Below are 27,999 nucleotides of genomic sequence, written 5' to 3'. Positions count from 1 at the left end.
GTGCAGTAAGTGATTTATTGTTAAGTTAACAGATTTATTTACTTACTTTCAGGAGTTATAGCCATGGATGGTCTGTTGTATGTAGTCGGGGGAGATGATGGATCCTCTAATCTTGCTTCTGTTGAATTCTACAATCCGAAGCTCGATTCGTGGTCGATGCTCCCTGCATTCATGACAATAGGACGCAGCTATGCTGGAGTGGCTATTATTGATAAACCCATGTGACTAGTGGTGTTTTCTAGACTTGTGTTAAAAGATGATGATTCTTAAAAACCAGTAAACAGATGGTAAGTTTTAGCTGGTTAAAACCTACCTAACAGAAACTTAAATTATGCAGAAAAATATCCTAACTGCATTGTTTTTTGTATTCAGGTTGTTCAAAGTGAATGAATGACTTGAAACATGACGTTCTGTTTGGTGAGAAATGTGTATAATTTGACTTTTCCCACTGCAGAAAAAAAAGTTTGAAAATTGTAATTAAATCAAGTTTTTCACTAAATATATTACAAAAAAATTTCTTTTTGTTACTTGTTATATTTGAGTAATCTGAAATTAGTTTGTTTTCAGATGTTAACTGATTGTTGCAACCATTAGGGCTATACTTTGTGTTACTTGTTAGTTGTTTATCACTGGTTGTAGAGAAAATAAGATTGAACAAAAATCACCATATGAAAACATAACAAAGAGTAAATGTCTCTCTGTGATATATGTATTTATGTATGTATCTGCATAGATAATATTAACAGAAGTATTAAAACAACTTTTGTGGAAATTGTGGTAAACTGTTTCAGTAACAGTTGAGTCAGTATATATATATGTGTGTGTGTCTGTCTGCATGCATATATATACATATATATTGTTGGGAGCAGCATGGCTCTGTGGCTTCACTTAAATGATTGTGAGTTTGAGGTTGGCCCCCATCATGCCGTTGTATTGTTTGGTAGCTGTTATCTGGCAGAGTTATCCTTTGATGGTCCAGCACCCATTCCATGAAAAATGTGACATCATGCTTATTTGGTTGTGCCATTTAAACCAGAGTTTGGAAGTGGTGTGTGAGGGACTTGATCTTTGATTTTTTATATACGTTAGCATTAAAAGCAAATTACTGTTGTTTATATAAAACTAAGTTTTTGAAAGTGAATCTGAAAACATTGAGAAGCTGTTTAATTCTCTAGGAGTTGATATTTTTAAGTTTTAGTGATTTTAATTTCTGAAAAATTTTGCCACGTGGAAATCATGATGTAATTTACAGAGTAGTACAAAGTTGTCTAACACCACTTAAGTTCAAGTTTCCAGTGGTAGTACTGTCTGTTAATGGTATAGTGACTTTCAACAAACACAGAATACTTATTATTGAGTAAGGTACTTAATTATTCAGTTGTATTACAACATTGTTATAAAAAAAACCAAAATTTGAGCACGTGCAAAGACAGTGACATATTTAGTAGGATATTTGAATTGCAATGCAAAGATTTCTAGCAGTGTTTATCCAGGAGTAATGGAATTGTTGTTGTTTTTACAACAAGAAAAAAGCTGTGAGATACTGTTTGAGAATGAGTGAACTGAGTGGTACTGCTTTTACTTTAGGTTGTTAGTCTAAATGTTTCTTACTTCATCATAAAAACAAATATATTTGTAGCATGTTGTATCTCTCATTGAAGAAACAGACGTTGCTCTGCACCATTTCTGTGACAGAGTTTAAAATCGTGTTAATTTACTTTTACCGATAAAGACTTGTTAAAGCTAAAATTAGTACTTGTATCTTATCATAGAATAATATCTAGGAGGATATAGAAACAGGATAACATCTAGGAAGAAAAAGAAACAGCATAATATTTAGGAGGGTATAGAAACAGGATAATATCTAGGAGGATATAGAAACAGGATTATCTAGGAGGATATAGAAACAGGATAATGTAGAGGAGGATACAGAAACACAGCATAATATCTAGAAGGGTAGAGAAACACGATAATATCTAGGATGATATAGAAACAGGATAATAATTAGGAGGATATAGAAAGGAATCACGTAGTGAAGAATGTGATAAAATCTGTTTAGCCTTAGAGTTTCATCCAAAAACTTAACTTTTGTGTGTAGTTGACTTGAGGCTACAGACTGCAAGCCTCTCATATAAACATTGTAAAATATCTAGTTTTACTGTTCACAGGAAAACTGTAAAATGTTTATTTGGGGAAAAACTAGAAATTTTGGGATATTTGTATTCTGTGTCATCTTGACATGTGATGGATGTATACTCACACACGATTTTGTAGACAAACATGGATGTATGCACACATGGTTTTGTCACAAACGGATGTATACTCACACATGGTTGTGCACACAAACATGGATGTATACTAACACATAGTTGTGTATGCAAACATGGATGTATTCAGACACATGGTTATGTAGACAAACATCAATGTATACACAAACATGAATATGTATACAAACATAAATGGAGTTTTATCATTACTGTTTGTCATATAGTCCACCACCAAGTGAGTTTGTGTTTTGTGATTTATTTATGTGTACAAGTTGTACAACTTTTCACCTTATTGTATTTTGGAAGGTATAAGGTTAACGATGTTAGTTAGGTTCAGTTCAGCCTGATGTAAGATCATCTCTACCAAGACGTAATGTTATTGAATATACACAGACATACTGAAGTGTGTGCATGGTAAATGTATGTAAAGTGTGTTAATGAACTGTGTGTTACATACTATCTTTTTTATGACACTAGTGTTACATTTAGAATCTGAGTTTGGATATATATGTTTAGAATATTGGAACCCATAGTATGCACGTAACTGTAGATTTTCTTGTTTCCTTTTACACCTTTCTTGTGTTTTTACTTAGAAAGTGTGCAGATATAAGGTAAAGAAAATTATATGAGATCTGAAATTTGGAGCTTTGTGATTTAAAGAAATATGTTCACAATCAGGCTTTCAAGAGAAATACGAATATGGTTTCTTATGTAATTTAATTCTTTTATGTGTGTATATATTATATATATATATCTATGTGTGTGTGTGTGTGTGTGTGTGTAAGAGTTGTATTAATTGTACAATAATATTAACAATACCAAATGAAAACAGTGTCTAGGCTTTTTTCACACAGTTATGTATGGTCTTTGGTCATGCTGTGTACAGACAGCTCAGTTCTTAGTGTAGAATGTTGATAGTTATTCATTAATACTGTTTGTGTGTTATATGTCAGTGTTATAACACCTTCAGACTGTAATCTGAACATATGGTGCAGATTTTATTAGATAAATCATTGAATTGGGAATTGTTTTTGATAAATTGGAAATCCTGCCAAGCTTCAGTTTATATCTGCTTAGTGTAATTCTTTCAGATCTGGTATAACTGTATAGTTTACAAATACAGTGTTAAAAAGATGCCTGTAGAAATATAATGGAAGACTTGTTACCATGATAATAAACCTAGATTGTATTGTATGCTTGTGGCAATGTTTATAATTACTGAATGCAAACATTGGTATCACACATTTTTAAAGGAAAATCCAGTAAGAAAAAAATTGGCAAGGGTTGTCAGCTTATAAATACCAAGGACAAATTTATTATAAGTAAATGAGAACTATTTAAAGGTAGTAATAATTGTAAGTTATGATCAGTTTTTAAATTTTAGCAACTACTCAAAATTCAGGTATATGTTCAAATATATTCTGAACCTGAAATGGAAACATTCTCTTATCTTTCTCTTACTGAAGCAAAAGTGGAACTTCTCACTTGTTTTGAACAGTTTCATATTTAATAATTAATTAATGTTTATGATGAAATGTAATTAAAGTCAGTTACACTAGAAGGGTGTTGTCTTAAAAGACTGTAGGGTATTCTGATTGGGTGTAAGGTGTGGCATCATAGTGATTAGTATATCAGACTATAGATCTGAGAGTCTGTGGCTCACATCTTGTGATTTTTAAAAAAAACTTCATGCTCTTTCATGTCCTTGGTGTATTATAAGAGTGACAGTGTAATCCCTCTATTTGATTAGAGTAGCCCATGAGCTGGAAGTAGCTGTTGTTGACAAGCTCTCTTCTCTCTAGCATATTACAAATTATATGTGAAACAAAAGTAGCAGCAACAACTTATTCTATCCTATTGTGTGTTGAATCTCTAAGTGCAATGAAACATCAGATTTGTTAGTGGGTAGTCCATGCAGCATTAGCAAATGATGTTTTAATCTCCCTTTAATTTAAGGGAAGACAAGCATATGTATATATTATTACATATATAAACATCATTTGTAGAGAATTACTGTGCATATTTCATTGTAAAACTAACCTATCTGTCCATGAAATTACTTTTGATAACAGAAGCTGTACAAGATATTGATGTGGTAAGTTTCTTAACAGGTTAAATGTATGTTTTTTGACTCGTCTTTAAAAATTCAAATAAAGATAACTGTGCAAGACCCCTCTAGTGAGTGGCCCTAAACAACAACCTTGCTTATCTTTACTGAAGGCTTGTTCTGGCAGGCAAAGCTATGAAACCCTTTTAATCTATCACTCTTCATTTCACTTTAGTCCCCAAAGAAGAAAGGAATGGTGAAAAAAACCAAGATGACACATGTCCTGAACTGGAGGTTTATTCTTAAATTTCCTGTACCAGCTTTCTGATTACTGTACTTTTTATATATTCTTGCTCTCTGTGTTATCATGTTGCAAGGTTTTTCTAGTGTTCATACTGTTTTTGAAGCATTTCTACAGCTTCACTTCAACTGATGTGTATTTCTTTATGTTGTTTCTCATTTAGTAAGGTGCATGTTGGCTCTGATGAGTTCTAGGTGTGTAATATGAGTGAGAGTCAGTCTCTTTATGTGGATACTGGGCATATACTAGGATACTTGTGAGTGTTTATCTTCCCTCTGGTCAGTAGTTCAAACTTACCAGTCTCCATAATTTCATTCAGAACTTTTCAAAAAATTGGTTTCTTCAAGATACTTTAGAAGGTATTTTGGTCAGCTAGGATAAAAAACCTGAAGAAGTATTTAATCTATTGGAGAGGTGTCTTTAGCCAGTTGGGGATGTATTTTAGCTGAGGAACTAAAACTATCATGGTCATCAAAGGAATTATCTAAGTCAGTTGGGGAATTGTTTCACCTTTTTAACTAGTTCAACTGTTAAACTTGTCTTGTGAAAGCAGTTTTGATCCAACTATAAATTTATGTTAAAGAAACTTTTAATAACTCTTTACTTTATATAGGAATTGACTTTTGACTGCAGGCTAGTCAATTTCAAGCATTAAGTTTACAATCAGTCCAAACTGGGTCACACAGTCATTCATGATGATAGAGTTTTAGTGCCATTAACCACATCAGTGAAAACGCTTTTCAGTCCAGTAGCTGGATTTGTTTTAGATGGAATTCAGTATATTTGACTGATTCAAATTTTGATTGTATTACCTAGATTCTGTCATTTTGATATCTACATAACAAGCACTGTAACAAAATACAACAATATACATTTATGTAGGGTTATTAGTGGTCAAGAAAGACCAGCTTTTCTGGTTTTTTTTCTGTCACAGCTACTAAAGGTATCTATCTACCCCTATCCAACAGAGGAGGCAACATCCATCACCAACTCTTGGACTTCTATTTTACCAATGAATAGTGGGATTGGCCATTATATTATAACTCTCCCATAGTTAAAGGATGAGCATGACTGTTCATATAGTGACCTTTAAACATTTACATTTTATTTAATGAAAACAGTGTGAAAGTAAAATAAGACTTACTACAGGTGTTTTGTGGTAAATAATAACAGATTTTGGTTTGAGAAAATTTGTGGAATAATTCCTTAACCAGAAGAAAAAGTTATTGTTTTTTAAATATTCCTGCAAAAATATACAAGGTTCATCTACATCATCTTTCTCTAATTTTGAACTGATGAAAACATCCATCATCAACTCTAATTGAAGAGTGGGACTAAGACTGCTACTTTTATAGTGCACACATGATACCAAAGTACTGGGTGCAGTTTGCAGCAACTGGATGTGAACTTTGGGTCTTGGGATTCATGATCCAGCCTGTGATCTCGGGGCCATGCCTGGCCCGAATAAAAACGAATGACTTACAAGAGGCAAGGAAGTGTCAGGTAAACTACCATGGTAATCTATAAACGTTATCACCATGTGTTACCTCCATGCATTCCCCAAATAAAAACAAACAACTCACAAGAGGTGAGGAAGTGTCAGGTACTACCATGATAATCTTTAAACGTTATCACTATGCATTAGTATCTGCTAGATACAGATCTCATGTACCTGAGTGTACATTACTAAATGTAATGAGAAAAGATTCACTGCCTTTTACTGTCCAAGTAAATCACAGTGAATTATCTATTATTGAAATTAGAAAAACTTAATAAGTACCAATAAAAGTGGTTTTAGATGTATTTCAAGGAATAATTATTATATGTACTAGTGGAAATCCAACAGAATATATACATTTCTGACATTTTAATCAATTAGCCTCCAAATTTGGCCACAATGGCAAGCTCTTTTTACAGGATATTTGGCCACTGTGGTAGGCTCTTTTTACAGGATATTTGGCCACTATGATAGAATCTTTTTATAAGATATTTGGTGCTAAGATAGATTCTTTCTACAAGTTACTTGGCCGCTAACAGGGGATTTATCTACAAGTTCCTTTAAAACTAAAAACCAGAAATGTTGATATGTAAATACTCGCTACTTTCAAACTTTTACTTATTCATCTCTGTTCATACACTTGTTAACAACGAAACGACTTTGTAACATCCCTTCTTGCAAAGTTTCTCATAATGATTCGTGTTTGTTCACTTGTTAACATAATTACAATGAACAAAATTTCAGAATGTTACACAGCAAACGTATTAGAAACTCAAGTTGAAACATGTTTATTGCTCTTGCATATTCTTTAACACATAAACAGGTAGCATGTTTCCTGTTAGCTCAGAACAACATAAACAGTATTTGGTTGGCTTAGCATTGAGTCTGAGTACTTACAAAGCTAAAATCTGGGGTTCGTTTCTCATTGGTAGAAGTGGCTGATGACCTAATGTGGCTTTGATCTGAAAGAAACAATACTGTGAAAAGGGGATTCGTTGTAAGAGTTTCTATATCCAGTTGTGTGATAACTGTAAAAGTCTGAAGCCTATGACCTTCTTGTTTTTCCTCTGGGATATTCTCTGTGTTGGTCAGTGTTGTAAAGACCACAGACGAGGACTTTTAGACGAAGCTTGATGTTATCTCACAACAGTCTCCATAATAAAAACACTTATTGTTGTACGTTACGCCAACACTGAAAGCACACTTTCCATAGTCAATTCTTATACTGCTATTATTATTTCCAGTAAAATTGTGTCACGAATGTGAGCTAGTAATGTGTAGTTCAGGTTTTCGGTGTACGCCCAAAGCACCCTTTATAGTTGTCCTTCCGTCTCCCCTTCTCCTACAGGACGTCACCGTCGTTCCGGACTGTTGCACTTTCTCTGTGCTCTGTTTCCTGTTGTCGAAAAAGTGGCCAGAACCGGGTTATCCCACATTTTCCGTTTAGTGCGTCCGTTCGAGTCCTTCGTGAACTTCGGTTTGCATTTGTGACAGTTGATTTTGTTGTCTTATCTACAGATGTTTGCTGTGCTTTAGATTCAATGTCTTATTCCGTTCGCTGTACGAATTTCTACACTTTTTTGTCCCGTCTGCTTTTGCCACGAGGTTACCTGGGAAACACTGAATAGTGAATGTATTGTTCAGTTTGAAGCTGTAATGTCGATTTCTGGAGCCCTGTATTTTCTTATTAAAGAACAGGCCAAGTCTATGGTCGCTATTAAGGTAATTTTACTTTCTTTAGGTAAATATATTTTCTTCAGTAACATGTTTTTTTTTCTCAACCTAAAATTTGACTGCACGTTTAAATTGTTGCATAAAAAGATAGTTAATGCCACTGCTACCAATTAAAGTTGCTGTTTTTGTTCCGATTCGAAACCCTGATCGCTGTTGTGAAAGTATTGTTGCGACTCATGTCATATAAATAGGCCTAGAGGAAAAGTCACGACATTCCAGTAAAAATAAATTTAAAAATACCGTGTTCTTAAGTTAATATCGTTCGTTAGTGGACGACCTAGTTTTCCGTATTTCTTATCTGAGTAAGTAGCCTTGTTCATTCATTATAAATATTCTACGTTAGTTCTAAAAGTTGAAACTAAACCTACTTTAAACTCTTCACTCTCAAAGTGCTGTACCTTTCTATAGAAGACTTTACATTAAATTTACCTTTATTATTATATGTTCTAAGAAGATAAGTTAGTATAATCCTTTTAATGTTTGGTACGAAAGGTGATGTTTGGATGATAGCTTTTATGGCATTCTAAAAATAAACATTTTAATTCCTTGGATTACATATCTGTGGTAATATATCGGTTTATAGTTTATATATACAGTTATATTATAGTTAATATATAATTTATAGTTATGGTTGTTCAAGAAACCACAAAGTTGGCTTCAGTGCTAAGGGGTGGTGGTTTGTTTTGAATTTCGCGCAAAGTGTTTTAAAAAAATCATTTAATACAGAAGTTGTAACAAACATACAAAACAGCACAGTGTCACTCGAAAAATGATGACGCCACCTTCTAGAAGAGAACATACTTTCTGTACTCAGGTAATCTTTAAACTTTAGGCACCAGAAACTCCTGGTGGTAAGTAGCACGTGCCCACTAAAACCGATATATATGAACGTGGGTGTGAAGATTTTATCGTCTCGCCCAGTGTTTTTTTACTGGTATATGTCTAGGCCTTTTTATGCTTGAAAGTGTAGTGAGACAACATTAATTTGTCTGAACTATTAAAATATTGTCACAGGATCGAGTTCAACACAGAACAAAGGTTCAGAGTTATCTTGTTCCACTTTGGTATCATAACATTACACACCATAATGTTTATTAACATCGCATCATATTGTATAATGTAACATTTGTGCGTCGAAATTTTTCTACACACTTTAAAAATAACAGTAAAATACTGCTACAGAAAATAGTGTTACCTATTTTGGCATAAACCGTTTTCACTGGGGAAGGTAACTTCGAATGCGTATAATTATTTCCGCCAAGAGGAAAGCGTATTTCCGGTTCCAATATCGTAAAGGTCGCTACATCATACAGTCGTAAGTTAATGGTTGTTGCTTCCTGATCTATTTCAGTAATGAAAAATACTTAGTTAAACAAAAAAAAAAAAAAAAACAGGCTACTTAAACATAAAATAAACCATCACGACTAATTAAACAGAATATAACCACCGGACTACTTGAACATAATATAAATCATCAGATTGCTTAAACCGAAAATAAACCATTAGGACTAATTAAACAGAAAATAAACGACCAGACTACTTAAACAGGATGTAAATTATCAGACTAATTAAATAGAAAATGAACCACTAGACTACTTAAAGAGAATATAAACCATCAGGACTAATGAAACAGAATATAAATCATCAGATTAATTAAACAGAATATAAACCATCAGGACTAATTTAACAGAAAATGAACCACTAGATTGCTTAAAAAGAATATAAATCATCAGACTACTTAAACAGAATATAAACCATCAGGACTAATGAAACAGAAAATAAACCACCAGATTGCTCAAAAAGAATATAAATCATCAGACTACTTAAAGAGAATATAAACCATCAGGACTAATTAAACAGAAAGTAAACCACCAGACTACTTAAACAGAATATAAATCATCAGGACTAATTAAACAGAAAGTAAACGACCAGACTACTTAAACAGAATATAAACCATCAGGACTAATTAAACAGAAAGTAAACCACCAGACTACTTAAACAGAATATAAATTATCAGATTAATTAAACAGAAGATAAACCATCATGCTATTTTTATATTTGTTGCTTGCGATGTTTGATTCTCATCACTTCACAGAAAAAGAAAGAAAAGACAATGTACAGTAAGAAACAATCTGACGAACATGACTCGCAAAAAGTAATTCATAACAAGTTTTGTGGTTTGTTCTTATTCGGTTAAATAAATTTGATTTTTTGTTTTAAAATATCAAAGAATACCGTGTACATTACACCACATGTATTGTGTTTACAGGGAAATAAAAGATAAATAATAATTAAACGTTATTTGCTGAATTGATAATGGACGACTATCTTCTGTTGGTCGTTGAGCATTATGTCACAAATTATTATTATTTTCAAAGAGTGTCTCTGGAAATTACCCATAAAGTAGGCTTGGAAACTGCACAATACGTAATTGTTGTTATTTGCAGCGCGTTACGTAAAGGGTTTCCAATCGACATCTATATAGAGCGCACTCTACTGTCAAAACAGGTTATTTTAAATATACTTTGTTGATTGGATTACACAAACTGTGATTTGAAGAAATTTGTATTAGTAGAAATTTCTCATTAAACAAACATGCGTCAAAAATAAATACGATTTTAATTTTCTTTTGAAGAATGGTTGAACAGAGAAAAACGGTTTCTAAAGCAGCACGTGGGTTAACGTGCCTGTGTCTCGAATTACTTTGCGATAACCGTTAAAATTACACATACCCAAAGAATAGGTGGAACCGACTGGTGGCTCTACAGGAGTAAGACATTTCCTTCCCTTTGTTACTAAGTTGAAACACCAGTGTCAACGTCGTGTTATTTACTAGGTTTGTGAGTTTAAGTTGATACATCGAATTATTTACAAGATTTCTCAGTTAAAGTAGATATGTCGAGTTGTTTACCAGGTTTGACAGTGTAAGTGGATACGTTGTGTAATTTACTAGGTTTGACAGTTTAATTAAATACGTCGTGTTATTTACTAGGTTTGACAGTTTAAGTAAATATGTCGTTGTTTACTACGCTTGACAGTTTTAAGTAAATACGTCATGTTGTTCACTAGGCTTGACAGTTTTAGGTTACTTCGTGTTAATTACAAGGTTTGACAGTTTAAGTAGATATATCGTGTTATTTACTAGGTTTGACTGTTTAGGTAGATACATTGTGTTGTTTCCTAGGTTTGATTTTGTAAGTGGATACTTCATGCTGTTTACTAGGTTTACAGTTTCAGTGGATACTTCGTTTTGTTTACTACGTCTGATAGTTCAGATGGACATATGTTGTTTGTTAGTTATTTCAATTGGATACGTCATACTGCTTGTTGAGTTTCAAGTTTGAGGTGGTTGTGTCATGTTGCTTGCTATGCAATATGTGAACAAGAATACACTTGGGTTAGCTGTTTTTCTTATCTAATCAAATGTCTATCATCCTATTAGCCTGTTTCTGTGAGATTTACTGTAGCTTTAAATATTGTCTTCTGTTGATGTACACGTATTTTACAGGAAATAAACTGTGTCAATAAATTAAGCACTCTATTGAGGACTTTGTCTATGATAATTTATTCATCTCTGAATATACCTTTCTAAAGATTGTAACTTTTAAGATAAATGAAAATATTCTAGTTTTCGTTGCTGAATATAGTGTTGAGACCTGAACCACAAACCTTAGATCTTAACATTTATAGTTTAGTTAGAATGGGTTGTGTTTTTAAATTTCGTAAAATAAAGTGTTGACTGAAAAGGGCGATTTCGAACAGTAATATTCGCATTATTTGACAATTTTGGTACATGTGTTGTGGGTATTTAAAAATAAACATTACTTTGGACATAACAAGCTTATTTATCCGGTGTCTTCTCCCAGTTATTTAATAGGAGTCTGTCACTTGCTGTTTTCGTCGAGCATCTTGGATTTGGTCTTGTTTCTCAGTTTAATTCTTCCTGCAGAAAAAAGTTTTATCCAAGATGTTTATTGCATAAAACTAGTTTCCAAGATTTTTTGGGCTACTTTGGATGCTTTTTTGCCTGAATATAAGTAGAATTATAACTTTTTACTAGTTTACAGGTTATTTATTTCTTCTTCATGTTTTAGTTAAAGATCTTTGAAGTTTTCCATTTTCTGAAACTTGAAGAAGACGTCATCAAGAATGGTTTAACCAAAGCTATCGAGTTTCTTCTTGGTAGTGATCTCTTTTCTTTTTTCTCTCTGAGTCGTGAGTCCAAACTATCTTACAATAACTAATGTTACTGATATCAGTGTCCAGTTGAACTCTACTGTTGATATAGCTGGATAATTAATAGTTTAGAGAAGGTAACCTGCAGTTTTCATCTTATACTATTTCCATTGATCATCATTAGAAAGAGGAATATCAGCGATTCTTCGCCCTTTATTCCAGAGCTACGTAATTAGATATGCTTGAATGATGTCATAAGTTGTCCATTAAAGTTATCGTTGTTTTCGTGCCCACGAGCAATTTTACTGACTGCTCATTTACTAAGAACGATTTGATTTGCCTTTTTCATGTCCGTCCTCTTAAGTAATGTCTGAATTACGTAGCTAATGGTCACTTATAACCAAATAGTCAAATGACCTTAAATTTTGCTAAGGGCATTTAAGTTTTTCCAATTGCAAGCATGGTTTTAACGGACATGCTTTTAATTATGAAAATTAAAACATTGTGTTCAGGCTAATTACCAGGTGGGCAATAGAATGATCCAGGTTCGAAAATTAGTATTTCATGATGTACTTGTCTGAGTATTGCTATTGAAAGTGTTTTGTATAATGACATTCTCTCTTGTTTTGGCTTGGTGGATTTGGGATAGGTTTTAAGTACAAGTCGAGTAACTCTGCCGTTTAGTGTTTCAGACGTAAATCGATCTCCTTAAAGATACGATTAACAAATAAAGTGGTAATTAATACGTCTAGCCTAAAATTAATAATATTTTATGCTCAAACGATTGAGTACCCACGTGCCTTTTACCACAAATAACGCAATAGAAACAAAATCCCTTCCTCTCTTAAGATTTCCTTACATTACTTTCCACAGGATAGATAAGAAGATAACTGAATGGAAAAGAAAGAAATGTTCGCCATAACGTGAATGTCTATGAAATGGTATACTATACTGTGCAATAATAAATACGTATAACTTATATAAATATCCCCGTATAAATATACGTAACATAAGTGACAAAATGCTAACATAAATTAGTAATACTGTAAAGTTCACTAAAGAAAAATATTGTAAATAATTATGGAAACTCACACAGGAGCCACAAATACTAAATATAAATAAGTTATTACAGAAAATGCAACAGCGAATAAGTTCTATATTTTTAATATTTTGTACTTGCTTTAAACAGACTAATATACTTTGTTTTAATACCACTATAACCTTTTTATTTTGTGAATGGAAGTATTTTTCCAGCTTTCTTGTAAAACTTCTCACAGTTCATCCAGTTTGGTTACCTTTTCACATCCTTAACTCCTGTAAATGTACGTAAAGCTATACACTGCTGGCCAAAATCTTAAGGCCAATGAACATAAAGAAAAAATACGAATTTTGCGTTCTTAGACTCAACCACTTGTTTGAGTAGAGCTTCGAAAGATGAAAATAAGAAAAGGGAAAATAAAAATAAAAACTTTTTAGGATTTAATAGGGAATATGTGAACACTATGAAATTAGCCTAAATACTAGCTGGTCAAAAGTTTAAGACTATACCAAAAAGAAGTCCTAAACAGAGTAGGAAACGCTCAACAAGAGGTCTTAGTAGTGAGTTGCACGGCCGTCATTACGAATAACTGCAAACATTCGCTTTGGCGTGGTCGATATAAGCGTTTGCAGAAGGCTGGCTGGAATGTCATTCCAAGTGGTGAAGATGGCTTTACGAAGATCTTGCACTGTTTGGAATTGACGTCCATTTCTATAGACTTCTCTTGCCATCCACCCCCAGACATTTTCAATGGGGTTCAGTCCAGGCAAACACGCTGGATGGTCTAAAAGAATCCCGTTATTCGCCATGAAAATGTCCTTTGTTCTACGGGCATTGTGGATTGCAGCGTTGTCCTGCTGAAAGATCCAGTCTTTTCCACACAAGCGAGGGCCTTCAGTCAATAAGGATGCTCTCTCCAACATGCCAATGTAGCCAGCTGCTGAAGCCTGAAGCTCCATTGTTCCATGGAAGGAGAAAGCACCCCAGATCATGATGGAACCTCTTCCACTGTGTCGTGTGGGAAATGTCTCCGGTGAGATATCCTTATCGTGCCAGTAATGTTGAAAGCCATCTGGACCATCCAGTTTAAATTTTTCTCATAAGAAAACAAAACCTTCTTCCACTTTTCTACGTCCCATGTTTGGTGCTTCTTAGCGAAGTTTAACCGAGCTGTTTCATGGTGTGGAAGGAGGCGTGGCCTTTGAAGACATTTACGGTTTTTAAAGCCTTTCTCTCGAAGATGCCGTCTTATTGTTCTTGAGCTGCATTCTGCGCCCGTAAGGGCCTTCATCTGGTTCGATGATCGGCTGGTGTCTTGCCGGACAATCCGTCGAATCCTCCTGCTCAACGCCGGCGAAATTTTCTTGGGCCGAACACTTGAAATTCTCGTTCCGTATCCCTCAGGATCTTTTAAGAAATTTGCAACAGCAGTTTTACTACGCCTAATCTCACCAGCGATGGCAGGTTGAGAGAGACCTTTGCTTTTGCAGCTCGACAATTCTGCCACGTTCAAACTCTGTCAACTTTTTAGCCTTTGCCATGTTTTTACCCAATGTAACACAGGAGATGCCAGTGGGAGATGTTGATAACGCTAATGCTTGAACACAAATGACTAAATTTCGTTACGCGTTTACCGATTAACGCTTCGTTTCAGTATGGTCTTAAACTTTTGACTAGCTAGTATTTAGGCTAATTTCATAGTGTTCACATTTTCCCTATTAAATCCTAAAAAGTTTTATTTTTCCTTTTCTTATTTTCATCTTTCGAAGCTCTACTCAAATAAGTGGTTGAGTCTAAAAACGCAAAATGCATATTTTTTCTTTATGTTCATTGGCCTTATGATTATGGCCAGCAGTGTAATCATATTAGAAGTTTGTATAAGCTTAGTCACGGTCGCAAGAGTTCTATTGTCATCTTCTTTTACCAGGAATCGCTTCACCACATTTGCTGCATTCATAGAATCTTTTATTTGTTGAAGATAAAACCCTGCCCAACAAGCCTTGTTCCTCGTGAAATAATATGCTTGTATTTGTCACCAAGTAGGACGTCAGTAGTCCAGATCCAGTCCGCAGTGGCATTGGCTTCACTCTAATTTTTCTACATTGACTGTAATGCCGTTCTTCTCTCTTACTGAAAACAAATTATTGTTCATTGTTGGCAAACAATTTTAATCTGGATTCATCTCTAAAGAGACCCATTTTCCAGTTTTGTTTACCTCATTATCTGAAGCCTAATCGACCGTTTGGGTGTGGTTATATCTCTTAAGCAATGATTCTGGTCACTTACACCCACATTAAGGCCACTTTTTGACGATATCTTTATTACCATTCGGGAGGTAACACTCACACTTGTTATTGGGAATATGTCTACTAGACTATTGGTTGTTACATAAATAGTTATTTAATATCAGTTTTAAAAAGTTTGTTGTTGTTTTTTTTACCTTCTATTATAAACTCTACCAGTTTCCATCCAGCCTCTACTAAAATATGAACTTTTACCTCATTCTGCCACATGGTGTATCTTCGCTTTCGTTTCTATACTATGCCTTGTGACATTTCTATCCTGGGAGCTACGATTTAATTTATCACACTACCGCTGGGGATCTTTTAACTGCTCTTATAGGCATCATATTGGTATAGTACTGTGTAATTGATTGAATAACAGTAGCTATATAATTAGCAATAGTTTTAACTGGTGTACGATATCTAACAGATTCGAAAACTTTAAAAACAAAGTTTTTGTAATTCTTAATATGAAAATGTTTTGTATGGCCATCGTTGAAAAAAAACAACTAAGTTTCATCTCATCACCGTTGACAACGGTGTCGGGCCTAGTTAGTACTTGGAAGGGTAACCATCTGGGAATACTAGGTGATGGTGGCACTATTACTTTCTTTGCCAGGTGGTTAAGACGCACGAAGGGTCACGCGTTTGAACCCCCATCTCACCAAACATCCTGCCCTTTCAGCCAGGGATGCATTACTATGTAACTGTCAGTCCCATTATTCGTTGGTAGAAGAGTTGGCGATGTGTGGTGATGGCTAGCTGCCTTCCCTCTAAACTTACACTCCTAAATTAGGGACGGCTAGCACAGATAGCCCTCGTGTTGCTTTGTTCGAAATTCAAAACATTTTTAACAAAACGGAAACCATTATCTTCTAATGTGCACTTGTATGTTTCAAAACTCCTCTCAGGAACTCGTTTCAGTTGGGCAGCTTCAAACTTTGTTTCGGAGTGTAAGAATATAAATAAATGTGTATATTTAAACCACACACTGTTTTGGTAAGTGTGCACTGTTTAAAGAACGAAAGAATTATGAAAAAACTTCAAACACAGTGTTTCTTCACACGACGCTAACTGGATTCTTCGACCGTCACTGCAACATGTGTTCGTTTGTTTTAATAAATGCTGTGTTTTCCAACTTTCACCGCCCCTTTCTTCTCACAAAGCTATTGGTGGGTATTCCTTTATATGAATGGTTATTTGTTCCAGTTGCTTAAGGATAATAAAAGGTACAATTTGTTAGATATTTGCTCCTGCGTATCTCCGGGTGTTTGATTTACATCGATTTACGTTGCTAATTATCAGTCAACAAGAAGTTGGTGTTTGTAACTTAGGATATAATGGATGCCCTAATGTTTAGTGTTTTGCTCATTGTGGATAATTGTTGGTGTATAGCATTCGAACTGTGTGCTTTGTTTCCAAATCACGACTACAGGTATAGAATGATTTTTTACGTAAACTGGTCAGTTGGTTGACATTGTTATGTACGGCAATTGGTTGTTTAATGTCAGTGTCACGTGGAGGTGTAGTGAAACACGAGATTGGTAAAAGTATTTACAGTCCCACGGAGCTCAGCTGTTCATAGTTAGGATTATCACTATACTTATTGTAAATATTTCTTCGTTAGAATGTGTATTAAACACTATATGTATTAATGGTATTAACGCGGTCTGGTGTGCAATTTAAACGTATTTGAAAATACAGTTCCGTCAAACGACGTATGTGCGTGTTCCCTCACAAAACATTTCATTTCACCGCTTGTTTTTATTCCACATCAAGTATTAAACGAATGGTATAATTTTCAGTCAATCAGAATCGGAAATCAGCAACGTTCGTTATTTTATCTAACAAGTAGTGGGACACTGGTATGTCCATTCTTTAAAAATCAGGACATTACAGAGCCCTTGGACTATATGTAAGTATGGGGAAGATACATAATAGGCATAACACAAACATTCACCCTAAAAACCAATAATAACAAAGAGATTTACTTTAAAATATGATTGCCACTCATTGATACTGGTTTCTCTACTAAAAACAAACTATCACTAAGATACCAAACGAAAAAGTGACCAACTCACCAACTTTTTATCTTCTTCTTGTTTCAGTTGAGATAACGATACAACTACTTTATAACTGATATCAGTTTAAACCCAAGTCCACTCGATGTGTTTCTGGGCAGTGTACAATGTTATCTCTAAGTTGTAACAAGTGGTAGTCATTTAAAAAGTCATAATTCTAGTGTAAACAATGCAGTTAAAGTTACCTCTTGAAGTTAACTTTCTTACAAAAATATGGCATTATTTTAAAAATTTTAAGTACAGGGCGAAATAACAGCCAATAACATAGGTCTGCGAATTTAAACTTCGTAAAAGTTGTTTTGCCTTTAATAACGGATTTTTCATAATTCAGTAATGTAGATTTCAAAAATAATATTCATTTCTTTCTTCCATCTAAGGATATTTTACAAATTGGGAACAAAAAACTGACTCAGATCAAAATATTATTTCATCGACCACAATGAACATTTTTTTATTATTGTGTTTGCTATGTTTGGGTTCTGGAACAATCAATAAGACTGAGACGTCAAGATTGGTTTACAGAAATCTATAGTCAGTGGCTGTCAACATTTTAAGCATAACAAAATGTCACCCCATTGGAACTAACTAAGTTGAAAGTTATATATTTCTGACTGTTAGTATGCATTTTTAATCATAATATTATGGTCACCTAAGGGTAAGCATCAATGTAATGTAAATGAGAGTCTAGAACTTACGTACAAGTAAAATCGAATCAAAACATGTCTGAATTATTACATACTAGCACAGGCTGTCACTACAAGGTCGGTCGAATTGATCGACATCTTAACCATTTTGTACTCATGCATTTTACAGTGTAACATTAAGTTTTAATATTGAAAGTCGTGTAAGGTTGATCTATGTATAGCTGTATCATCCCCATGTTCTTGTTTTGGTACTATCATCCCCACATTATTTTACAAAATGTTTGTTGTTATTTATTATCTTCTGCTTTTTGTTTGTAATTAAACACAACACTACATAATGAACTATTTGTGTTGTGCTCACCACGGATATCGAAACCGTGTTTTTAGCGTTATAAGTCCTCAGACTTAATGCTGGTTCATTGGGGAAGGAGGCGTATATCAAGTCATGGTAGAATTTTAACACTGTCATGGCTATAGAATGTAAGTATAATCATACCTTTATAAATTAGTCTCAAGTGTCCCAAGAAGAGGAACAAAAAAAGAGTTTAATACAAAAATCGAGAAATTTAAGTCCATTAAATAATTTAAAACAACCGGAGAACTGAAACTGTAGGGACTGATACTAATAATAACAACGGTCATCATTTAGTCATGCGACCGATGCCTTTATTCAAGGGTTTTTCAAAGATTGAAATAGGATATGTTATATACATAACATTGAAACTGTAATTAATTACAGCTACGGACCTTTTTATTTTGCGAAGTAACTGTTATTATTATATTGTTAGTAATGTTTCGAGTGTGTAAAAGACAGTTTGTATTTTACTAAATTTGAATAGTTCCATATTCAAGCTTGTTAATTTAAATTTAAAAAAGTTAATTCTTTAAAAAATAAGACAGTAGTGAATAAGAATATGGTGGCAACTTACATCAGGAAACTGTAGATATGATTGTTAACCGCCGCATGATATCTTATGCGTTTTCTCTATAATAGATATGCATTGAAGGACCAAATCACCAGTTACTATCGGCTAAATACACTTTGTTTTGTTTGTTAAGTTTTTCTTCAGATGACTCATGTTGACAGAAATACTTGACTTGTTTGGAAACCATGTCTTGGCTTCACGCATTCTTGAACATCAGGTGTGGTTTGAAATTTATAGAGGGAAGGGAGGGTGAATTAGTCATCGACTGTTAATAAAAAAAACGAGGCTTAGAGAACATAGCAAAAGCATAACGTACAACATATATTAAAACACGAGGCTTGCGTTCCTAATTTTGAACTAGTACACTAGAATGAAGGCAGCTAGTAAACATCACCCACCCTCAACTCTTGGGCTTCGTTTGTTACCAACGAAAAATAGGGTTTATCGTAATATTATAACGATTCCACGGGTGAAAAGAGAAATATGTTTGTAACTTGGTTTCGTAGAGCGTAACTAGATGTTTGTTCATATTTCTATAAGAGTATGTATAGAAATAGTCTAACAATTTTAGCAACATGACAAAGATACAAATAATCATATAGTTAAACGTATTGTCTGTTTTACGTTAGATGCGTGTGAATTGTCAAATGATTATATAGTTAAATTATTGTCTGTTGTATGTTAGATGTGTGTTAATTGTCAAATAAGTATATAGTTAAATGTATTGTCTGTTGTACGTTAGATGTGTGTTAATTGTCAAATAGTTATATAGTTAAATGTATTGTCTGTTTTACGTTAGATGTGTGTTAATTGTCAAATAATTATATAGTTAAATGTATTGCCTGTTTTACGTTAGATGCGTGTGAATTGTCAAATAATTATATAGTTAAATGTATTGTCTGTTGTACGTCAGATGTATGTTAATTGTCAAATAGTTATATAGTTAAATGTATTGTCTGTTTTACGTTAGATGCGTGTGAATTGTCAAATGATTATATAGTTAAATTATTGTCTGTTGTATGTTAGATGTGTGTTAATTGTCAAATAAGTATATAGTTAAATGTATTGTCTGTTGTACGTTAAATGTGTGTTAATTGTCAAATAGTTATATAGTTAAATGTATTGTCTGTTTTACGTTAGATGTGTGTTAATTGTCAAATGATTATATAGTTAAATTATTGTCTGTTGTATGTTAGATGTGTGTTAATTGTCAAATAAGTATATAGTTAAATGTATTGTCTGTTGTACGTTAGATGTGTGTTAATTGTCAAATAGTTATATAGTTAAATGTATTGTCTGTTTTACGTTAGATGTGTGTTAATTGTCAAATAATTATATAGTTAAATGTATTGCCTGTTTTACGTTAGATGCGTGTGAATTGTCAAATAATTATATAGTTAAATGTATTGTCTGTTTTACGTCAGATGTATGTTAATTGTCAAATAGTTATATAGTTAAATGTATTGTCTGTTTTACGTTAAATGTGTGTTAGTTGTCAAATAATTATTGTTATCTGTTTTTTGTTAGATGTGTGTTAATTGTCAAATAATTATATCTTTCAATACATTTCTCAACATACCAGTAAAAAGGTTATGAATTGTCCAAAGTTCTTCTTTGCTCAGAAGCATGAAAATTCTGTTAGTAAATAACTAGTAACGCCCTCTCGAAACTGATTATGATATAAAAATATATCGATATTTATTTATAGCTACATAAGTAAGGGGGAAGGGGAGGCCAAAATCGTCAATATACCAGGCATAGTTAAATTAAAAATCTGACTGGTTATGGAAATTATCAACTCTGATTTGTCTGGATAACGTGTTAGTATCTCGTTGGAAAATGTTTTAAACACATTACAAGTAAGTACTTTTTGAAACGACATAATGAATTTTGGCTATTCTGAAGAAAGATGTATTCAGTGCTTGCTTCGAAAGAGTAAAATGATAACATATTTTAAAAACAAGAAACTGTGTATTAGCGTTTGCTTGGAGGGAAGATTGACGTGATATGATTGGTATAGTATTAGTGGGTAGAACCTTCTTGAAACTTTAGAAAACAGTTTTAGTCACATGTAAAAAACAAATTAAGTTGATTATAATGTATTATCGAGCCTGTAATTATATGACTTAGTTAATTCAGTACTGTGAACATTATGTTTCGACGAAGAAATAGAAATGCTTGAAAAACGTAGGGGACAGTTAGCAAGTGAGCCTTCTGTTGTGTAACTTACGTGTGGTTTAAATGGACTTCTTCTTTCTTCCAGTTTTGAGACATTCCAAAGTTTGTACTGAAAGAGGATTCAAAGCCCGAAACCTCGTTTCAGGGCTAAAAGGATTTAAAACACAATTCGAAATGTCGTGTCAAGTCTAAAATATTTAACACAGAATCAGAAACGTTGTGCCAGGATTCAAAGGATTTAACACAGAATCTGAAACGTCGTGGGGTCAAAAGTTCAGGCCATAATCTTCTCCAAACTTCTTGTTTTCTGTGGGATATTTGTGGGAATATTGAGGTTGTTGTTCTGCCTTAACATACGACGTAGCACTTGGCAGTTAGAGAGGTGTCAGGTTTAGTTCTGCAATAACTCACCAGGGGACACTATCATTCATCCAATTCAGCCACTATGGATTGAATAGTCTTGTCAGACACTTCACTGTGTTTGTTTAATAGGTTATTTTAACATTCCACATTTTTGTGTTACCTTGTTTATGACGGGTATTTCTTCATGATAAGTTACACAGCAGTGTGATTATCATTTAATTCTTTACTAGGCTGCTTAGTTTCACATAGTTTAGAAGTTTAATTATATAAAGAAGGCTTACTTATAGAACAACTGAAGCCCAAAATAAACCAATACAAAGGAACACCTTTATACCTATATTAATAAATATAATCAAATATCTAAGCATGCTTTCTACATTCCCACACTACACTCAGTTACACAACCCCCTTCAAACATGCGGTCAGCTATCGGTCAGTTACCTCTTTCTTTCTTTGTGAACCTGACGATGACTAAATGTCGAAACATTGTTCGCTCCTCTACATAAAAAAAATTTTTTCTCTACCCATACCAGCAGTTATTACATATATATATATATATTTTTCTACAAGTGGGTTTTCTCGTCATCACTGATTATTAATTATATTTCATTACTTCAAAACAGACATTAAAGTGTATCAGGGTGCTGTGTTTACTGGGGACATATGTTTTGATGTAAGTAACTGGATAGTGAATCTGTTATTTTGCATAAGGTGATCATAAAATTCACAATAAATTGATTATGCAAAAAAATTGAAAACAATTAATTTCTCTTTTTCGATTAGTTATGGTAGAGAAACGTTCATTGTGTGCAGACTTCAAGAAGGAGTTAGACATGAAAACAAAGCTTATTGAAAACAGTGTCATTGGAGTGAAGTATATGCTAACATTAATTTGACTCAATAAACATACAAACTTCCTATCTCCTCTCAGACATAAACCTTCTCCAAAATAGAAAATAAACCTGTTATTACGTACGACTCAGAAGCGTGACATAGCAGCTAACTTGCTCGAACTACGAATTCAACGAATAGTGGGATTGGTCGTCACATTATAATGCCCCCACGGGTGAAAGGGAGAGCATGTTTGGTGCAACTGGGATTCGAACCCGCGACCCTCGGATTACGGGTCGAACGCCTTAACGCGCTTGGCCATGACAGGCCCGCCTTTGATATGGAAAACTTGTATATTGAAACTACTTTTGGTTTGTTTCTTGAATTTTGCACAAACCTACTCAAGGGTTATGTGCACTAGCTGTTCTTAATTTTAAAGGGTTAGAAAGGACGTTAGTTGATATTACCCACCGCCAATGCTTGGGCTACTCTTTTTCAATAAATAGTGGATTTCATCATCACATCGCAACATTCCCACGACTGAATGGGTGAGCATGTTCGGTGATGGAATTCGAACTCACGACCCTCGGATCACGACTCAAGCGCCCTAACCATCAGACCATGCCAATTACATTACACCCCAAACTGTTATGTTGAATACATTCACCGTTTCGGGTTTGGCTTAGCTGTAACGTGCTGAGTTGTTCAGTTGTTTTAAATTAGGGATAGCAATGCCTGAACCTCAGAATTATTTGACCTAGGTACTAAGCTCACGTGTCATATTGGGTGCCATTCACATTGAAAATACCAATAATTTTATTTTTTCTCAAGGTTAATTCATGTTGAAGCTCTTGTTCAAAAAAATAAAATTATATTTATTTGTTTGTATCTTATTATAATAATGATAAATTGAGAGACAATGAGGGTTAAATTTGGGAGAGACGGTCCGGAATGGCGTTCATCTCTTGAGAATTTAAGCCATTCGCGCTCCTTATATTTTGACTGAAATGCCATAATGAATCTTAGTAGGGAGGTCCACCTCTTTCAAAATTTCAGTTGAAGAACTGGAGACAATTAAACACTGTGTTAATGTCTCCAAGCAAATACGTAAGTCCAAAGGTTTCATCTACGTAAATAAAGGCTTCTGAATTGAGGCGCCATCTAGTGACTGAAGTTATTTTTTAAGAACAGTCTACAAACTAAAATGCTAAAATTCGGGGTACTTCAGGTGAAATGTGAAATTTGGTTTTAGGTTTAAAGTCTAAAACTTCTCTTCAGCAACGTTTAATTAAATATGTAATTATTCGTTAACAATTACAACTACTTATAATTGTAACTAATACATGAACAAGAGATACTTAACTTCACTCTACATCGGTTTCCAGTATTTAACTACAAGAACGTATTAAGTTCAGTTTGCACGTGACCTTTGTATATGTTGCATCGAACAACCATTACGTCATTTCCTTACGCATGCGAGAATGCACTGAGTTATTACTATACAGGCTGGTTTCTTTCTTTTTTATCTTTAATTTAAAGAACGCGATGGTTGTTGACTGTGAAATATTAATTGGCATATTTCTTAAAAGGAATGTTCAGCCAATTATATGTTATTTTCGCCCTCTAAAGGTCTCCATTCCTCTCTTTATTTAACTTCAGGATATAAGTATACCTTGTTACCCCCAGTCATTTGTTGTGAATAACACTGCACTCTTGCTTTTCAGGCCTAGCATGGCCAGGTGGTTAAGACACTTGATCATAATCCGAAGGTCGCGGGTTCGAATCTCCGTCACACTAAACATGCTTCCCCTTTCCTCCATGAGGGCGTTATAATGTGGCGGTCAATCCCACTATTCGTTGGTAAAAGAGTAGCCCAAGAGTTGGCGGTGGGTGGTGATGACTAGCTGCCTTTCCTCTAGTCTTACACTGCTAAATTAGGGACGTTTAGCACAGATAGCCCTCGAGTAGCTTTGTGCGAAATTCAGAAACAAACCCTCTAGTCTTACACTGCTAAATTAGGGACTGCTAGCGCAGATAGCCCTCGAGTAGCTTTGAGCGAAATTCAAAACTTATATTTTATTTAAACAATTATTTTCTCACAAGTCTTTCTGAAAGTGAAAGATGTTGGATGTGAGTCATGAGTTCTGTGTTGTTAGGCTACTTATAATTATTATGTTTGACGTGTTGCTACGTTCATCTTTACTTTGTCGCTACTGTATAACTGCTGGCTACAGCTGGACAATAGGTCAAGAACACCTATTGTTTACATAGTTACTATTAAAAGCAGAATTGACTGACATGGTTATAACTCGTTTAGTGGTATATCAAATTTTGGACCTTGTGATACACAACACAATTATTGATTACCAGTTCATAATCCTTCTAAACTTCTACCGATTCCGCCATTCCGTGGTTTGTGTTGGTTTTTTAAAATCATTTTCTCACATTTACTGCAATGATACGGACTTTAATTTTTTTATTTATTTTTGGTTATGTGCAGTGGAGTGAAGACATAAATTTCACTGGGCTTTTAAATACATCTTTGTTAGTTTTGTATAGAAGCTGAAGACATACATATTTAAAAAGTTGCTAGATTTGATTTATTTATTTAATGAAGAAACTCAATTATTTGAATTTTCTTTCTTGATTTTCTCTGTTTTTTATGCTCATCAAAATTAACTTGTTTTTATAGGAGCTCCAACATCAGATGTCAAACATCAAGCAGCCGTCCGTTGATGCTACATGTGCAGTCCAGGATGTACGAAGCTTGTCCGTTTCGAACTGTAACGTTTCCAAAAATAACAAAACAACCTCCTCACTTCCATCAACTTTTCCAAGGGGTGATTCCTCAAACTACAGATGGCTTCAGAAAACGTATTCAGGAAGTGTTTTGAAGGAGAGTTCTGACAAGTGTCCTAAGTTACATCTTGAACACTCTGAGAGAAACTATACGAGCGACAAAGTGTTGACAGACTCTTTATTTACTGACCAACCCAACACGATTTTTAACAACGAACTCGACAGTAAAGATGATAAGTTATTAGCAACTGAGAGCGATAACAAACAAGACAGTGGACTCGACTCGGATTGCCGAGAGCACGAACAGGATGGCAGTTTACCAATCCTTCTTCATAGTACTCATCACGAAGAGAATAGCAGCCAAAGAAGTGTTCAAGGAACTTCCACGTTCCCTTCTCAGCAACTTCATTCCAATGAAAATGTGAACTTTCCTGATGTGGAAGAACCGTGGGACGAATTATTGCTACTTTTGGACGTTATTGGTCAAAAAGGACTAATGCTGAGAAAAAGAATTGACTTTTTAGAACAAACCAATTCGTCAAGACTCAGCCACAGTTTTTCGAATTTTAAACACCAAGAACTTACCTCTTGTACTCAAGATAAAGTTGTTCATCATGAAATCTTGTCTTGTGAGAACAGTGTTAAAACTGAATTGCCCAAAAATCTTGACAGGATGGAATGTATTCATAGGTTTGTGAAAGGAAGAGAAAGTATAGACAATTTATTGGACGAAACTGACCAACGTACAAGTAGCTCTCCTGAATGTGCTGAACAGTTTGTTTTCAATAAAGTGGATAACACTGATAACATTTCCATAAACCAACAGGATGGTAATATAACCAGTTATGCTTCGCATCCTAAAGTTCAGTTAGACGGAAAATCAAAAGTCGATAAAAAATCATGTTTAAGAAAAACTGAGGAAAGTCGGTTGAAAATATCTAGTATTTTAAAAGAAAGAAACGTTATAGAGTTACAAAGACAATTATTGTTGTATGTTATGGAAAATGATCTTTTGAAGGCAAAGTTAAATCGGACACTTCATCGAAGGAATGCAAAAGATAAAGACATTCAGAACATGGAGCAGATATTCCGAAATGATGTAGAATACCTGAGGAAAGAAAAAATGGAGCTACTTATCAAACTTAGAGAAACAAATTTGGAACTACAAACTGCTGTAACAAAGGTGAGAATGTTGGAAGGTATCCTGCAGACATTTTTGGATGGGAATTTCGAAGAAAACTTTGACAAAGACAGTCTTTTTCAAGAAGGTTCAGAAAAGTATCGGAACACTATTTCCAGGTGAACATGTGCATTTCAAAAAAATCCCAATCAAATTCTAGACACAAAATATTTGTATCCCAGATTTCCTTATCATGAAACAATTAGTTTCCTCTGAGTTTCTTTGTGGTCAAGTGACCATTTGGAACAAGTAAATACTTAGAAGTTAAATAACAAAACTACAGTATATGTGCAATGGCATCAGTTCATTTTTTTATTGTAGGTTTTCATAAATCTTGCTATTTTATTTGGACGAAAATTTAACCTTTTGGACTTCAAGGACCACACCCTTGTCGGACGTTCTTACAAAAACGACTGATTTAAAACAGCAATTTTCATGCCCAGTTAGAAACCAAAAAATAAATTCTAGCATATATTAGGCAGATATAATTTAAAATGAATTATATTTTAATATGTGTCACTAATTGGGTAATATGTTAAGAGATAATGTGTAATTTTCACGAACGTTCTTTATACCCATATCAGTTGCTGAAGGCTTTACATGTTAACACCACGATATGATTGTTTTGAATTAAGCTACACAATGGGCTATCTGCGTTCCTGCCTCCACGGGTATCGAAACCCGGTTTTTAGCGGTTTGAATCCACTATGCCACTGGGTGCTAGCATGATTTTCTTAAATTATGAACAAAAGCACGTGATAATATTAGCCATCTTGTGTCAATAAATGATTAAGTTAAATATAAACTAACTGAAGTGCTGTAAACTTTATGTAAAAATACTTTTATAGATTTTCAACTTTCGATTCCCCATGGTTGACAGAGCGCTGATAATTTATTTTGTAGCTTTGTACTTACCAAATAAAACTTAAATACTAATTGACAAAAATAACGCATATACAGGAACTCGCAACTGTTCATATTTTTTCATTCTTTATCTAGTTGTAACCATTTGCACAAAAATTAGAAGTCACATCTATAAAATGGACTATAAATCTTGTTATTTCGATTTGATTTAGAAATTTATTTAAACCATTCTCAGTATGAATTGCCACAGATCTCATTGGAAATATCTGTTGTTGATTTTTATCCTGACGACCAATATGTGTCATGTTTAAGTGCACGATATGAACAAGGATTAAGACGTGGATGTCATCCAAATATGTCAGCAATCCGTTGTTTACGGCTAAAATCATATAAAGCTCCGTTAGGTGGCGTTCCTACATGTATCTATTCGAGTTGATAATTAAAGCTCCGTGAAATGGCATTCTTTTATAGAGCTAGCCGAACTGGTGATTAGAGCTACGTTAGGTAGCGTTCTATCACATACTTAGCCGAGTTGACGATTAAAGTTACCCCAGGTGGTGCTCAGTCAAGGACCAAGTTGAGTTGGAACAAATTATTGCTCGAAATTACAGTTCTTGGACGGTTATATTATAACCGTTATTTAATGTGAGTTTGAATGTTTGTTTCTCAGTTCTCCTCACAAAGATGAAAATATTAGTGCTATGTTTTTAAACACTGAATAATTTTTTGTTTTCTCACGGGACGAAGGTGTATAATGGTGTTTGTGTGGACGTCTAAAATCATACACCA

General features: G+C 34.1%; 2 protein-coding genes across 4 annotated transcripts in view; both read left to right on the top strand.

The window, feature by feature from the left end:
* Window positions 1-772, top strand: part of kel (kelch protein) — a 36,974-nt gene extending 36,202 nt beyond the window's left edge. The window contains exon 10 of the mRNA XM_076478101.1: window positions 53-772. Within this exon, the coding sequence (XP_076334216.1) occupies window positions 53-225 (173 nt within the window). The 3' untranslated portion in view covers window positions 226-772. The remainder of the gene's footprint in view (window positions 1-52) is intronic.
* On the top strand, window positions 153-27,999 carry LOC143238137 (uncharacterized). 3 transcript variants are annotated; one of them, XM_076478103.1, is made up of 2 exons: window positions 153-287; window positions 25,060-26,602. In XM_076478103.1, exons 1-2 carry the CDS (start codon window positions 285-287, stop codon window positions 26,467-26,469), a joined length of 1,413 nt encoding a protein of 470 aa, XP_076334218.1. In that variant the 5' UTR covers window positions 153-284; the 3' UTR covers window positions 26,470-26,602. The 3 variants fall into 3 exon arrangements, with proteins under 3 accessions (XP_076334218.1, XP_076334217.1, XP_076334219.1); XM_076478102.1 differs by lacking the exon at window positions 153-287 and adding an exon at window positions 7,453-7,835 and having other exon boundaries at window positions 25,060-27,999; XM_076478104.1 differs by lacking the exon at window positions 153-287 and adding an exon at window positions 7,724-7,854.

This window comes from Tachypleus tridentatus, chromosome 13, assembly GCF_004210375.1.
Source record: "Tachypleus tridentatus isolate NWPU-2018 chromosome 13, ASM421037v1, whole genome shotgun sequence".
Classification (NCBI taxonomy): Eukaryota; Metazoa; Arthropoda; class Merostomata; order Xiphosura; family Limulidae; genus Tachypleus; species Tachypleus tridentatus.
Note: the sequence above shows the minus strand (reverse complement) of the source record. Positions and strands in the feature narration are given on the sequence as shown.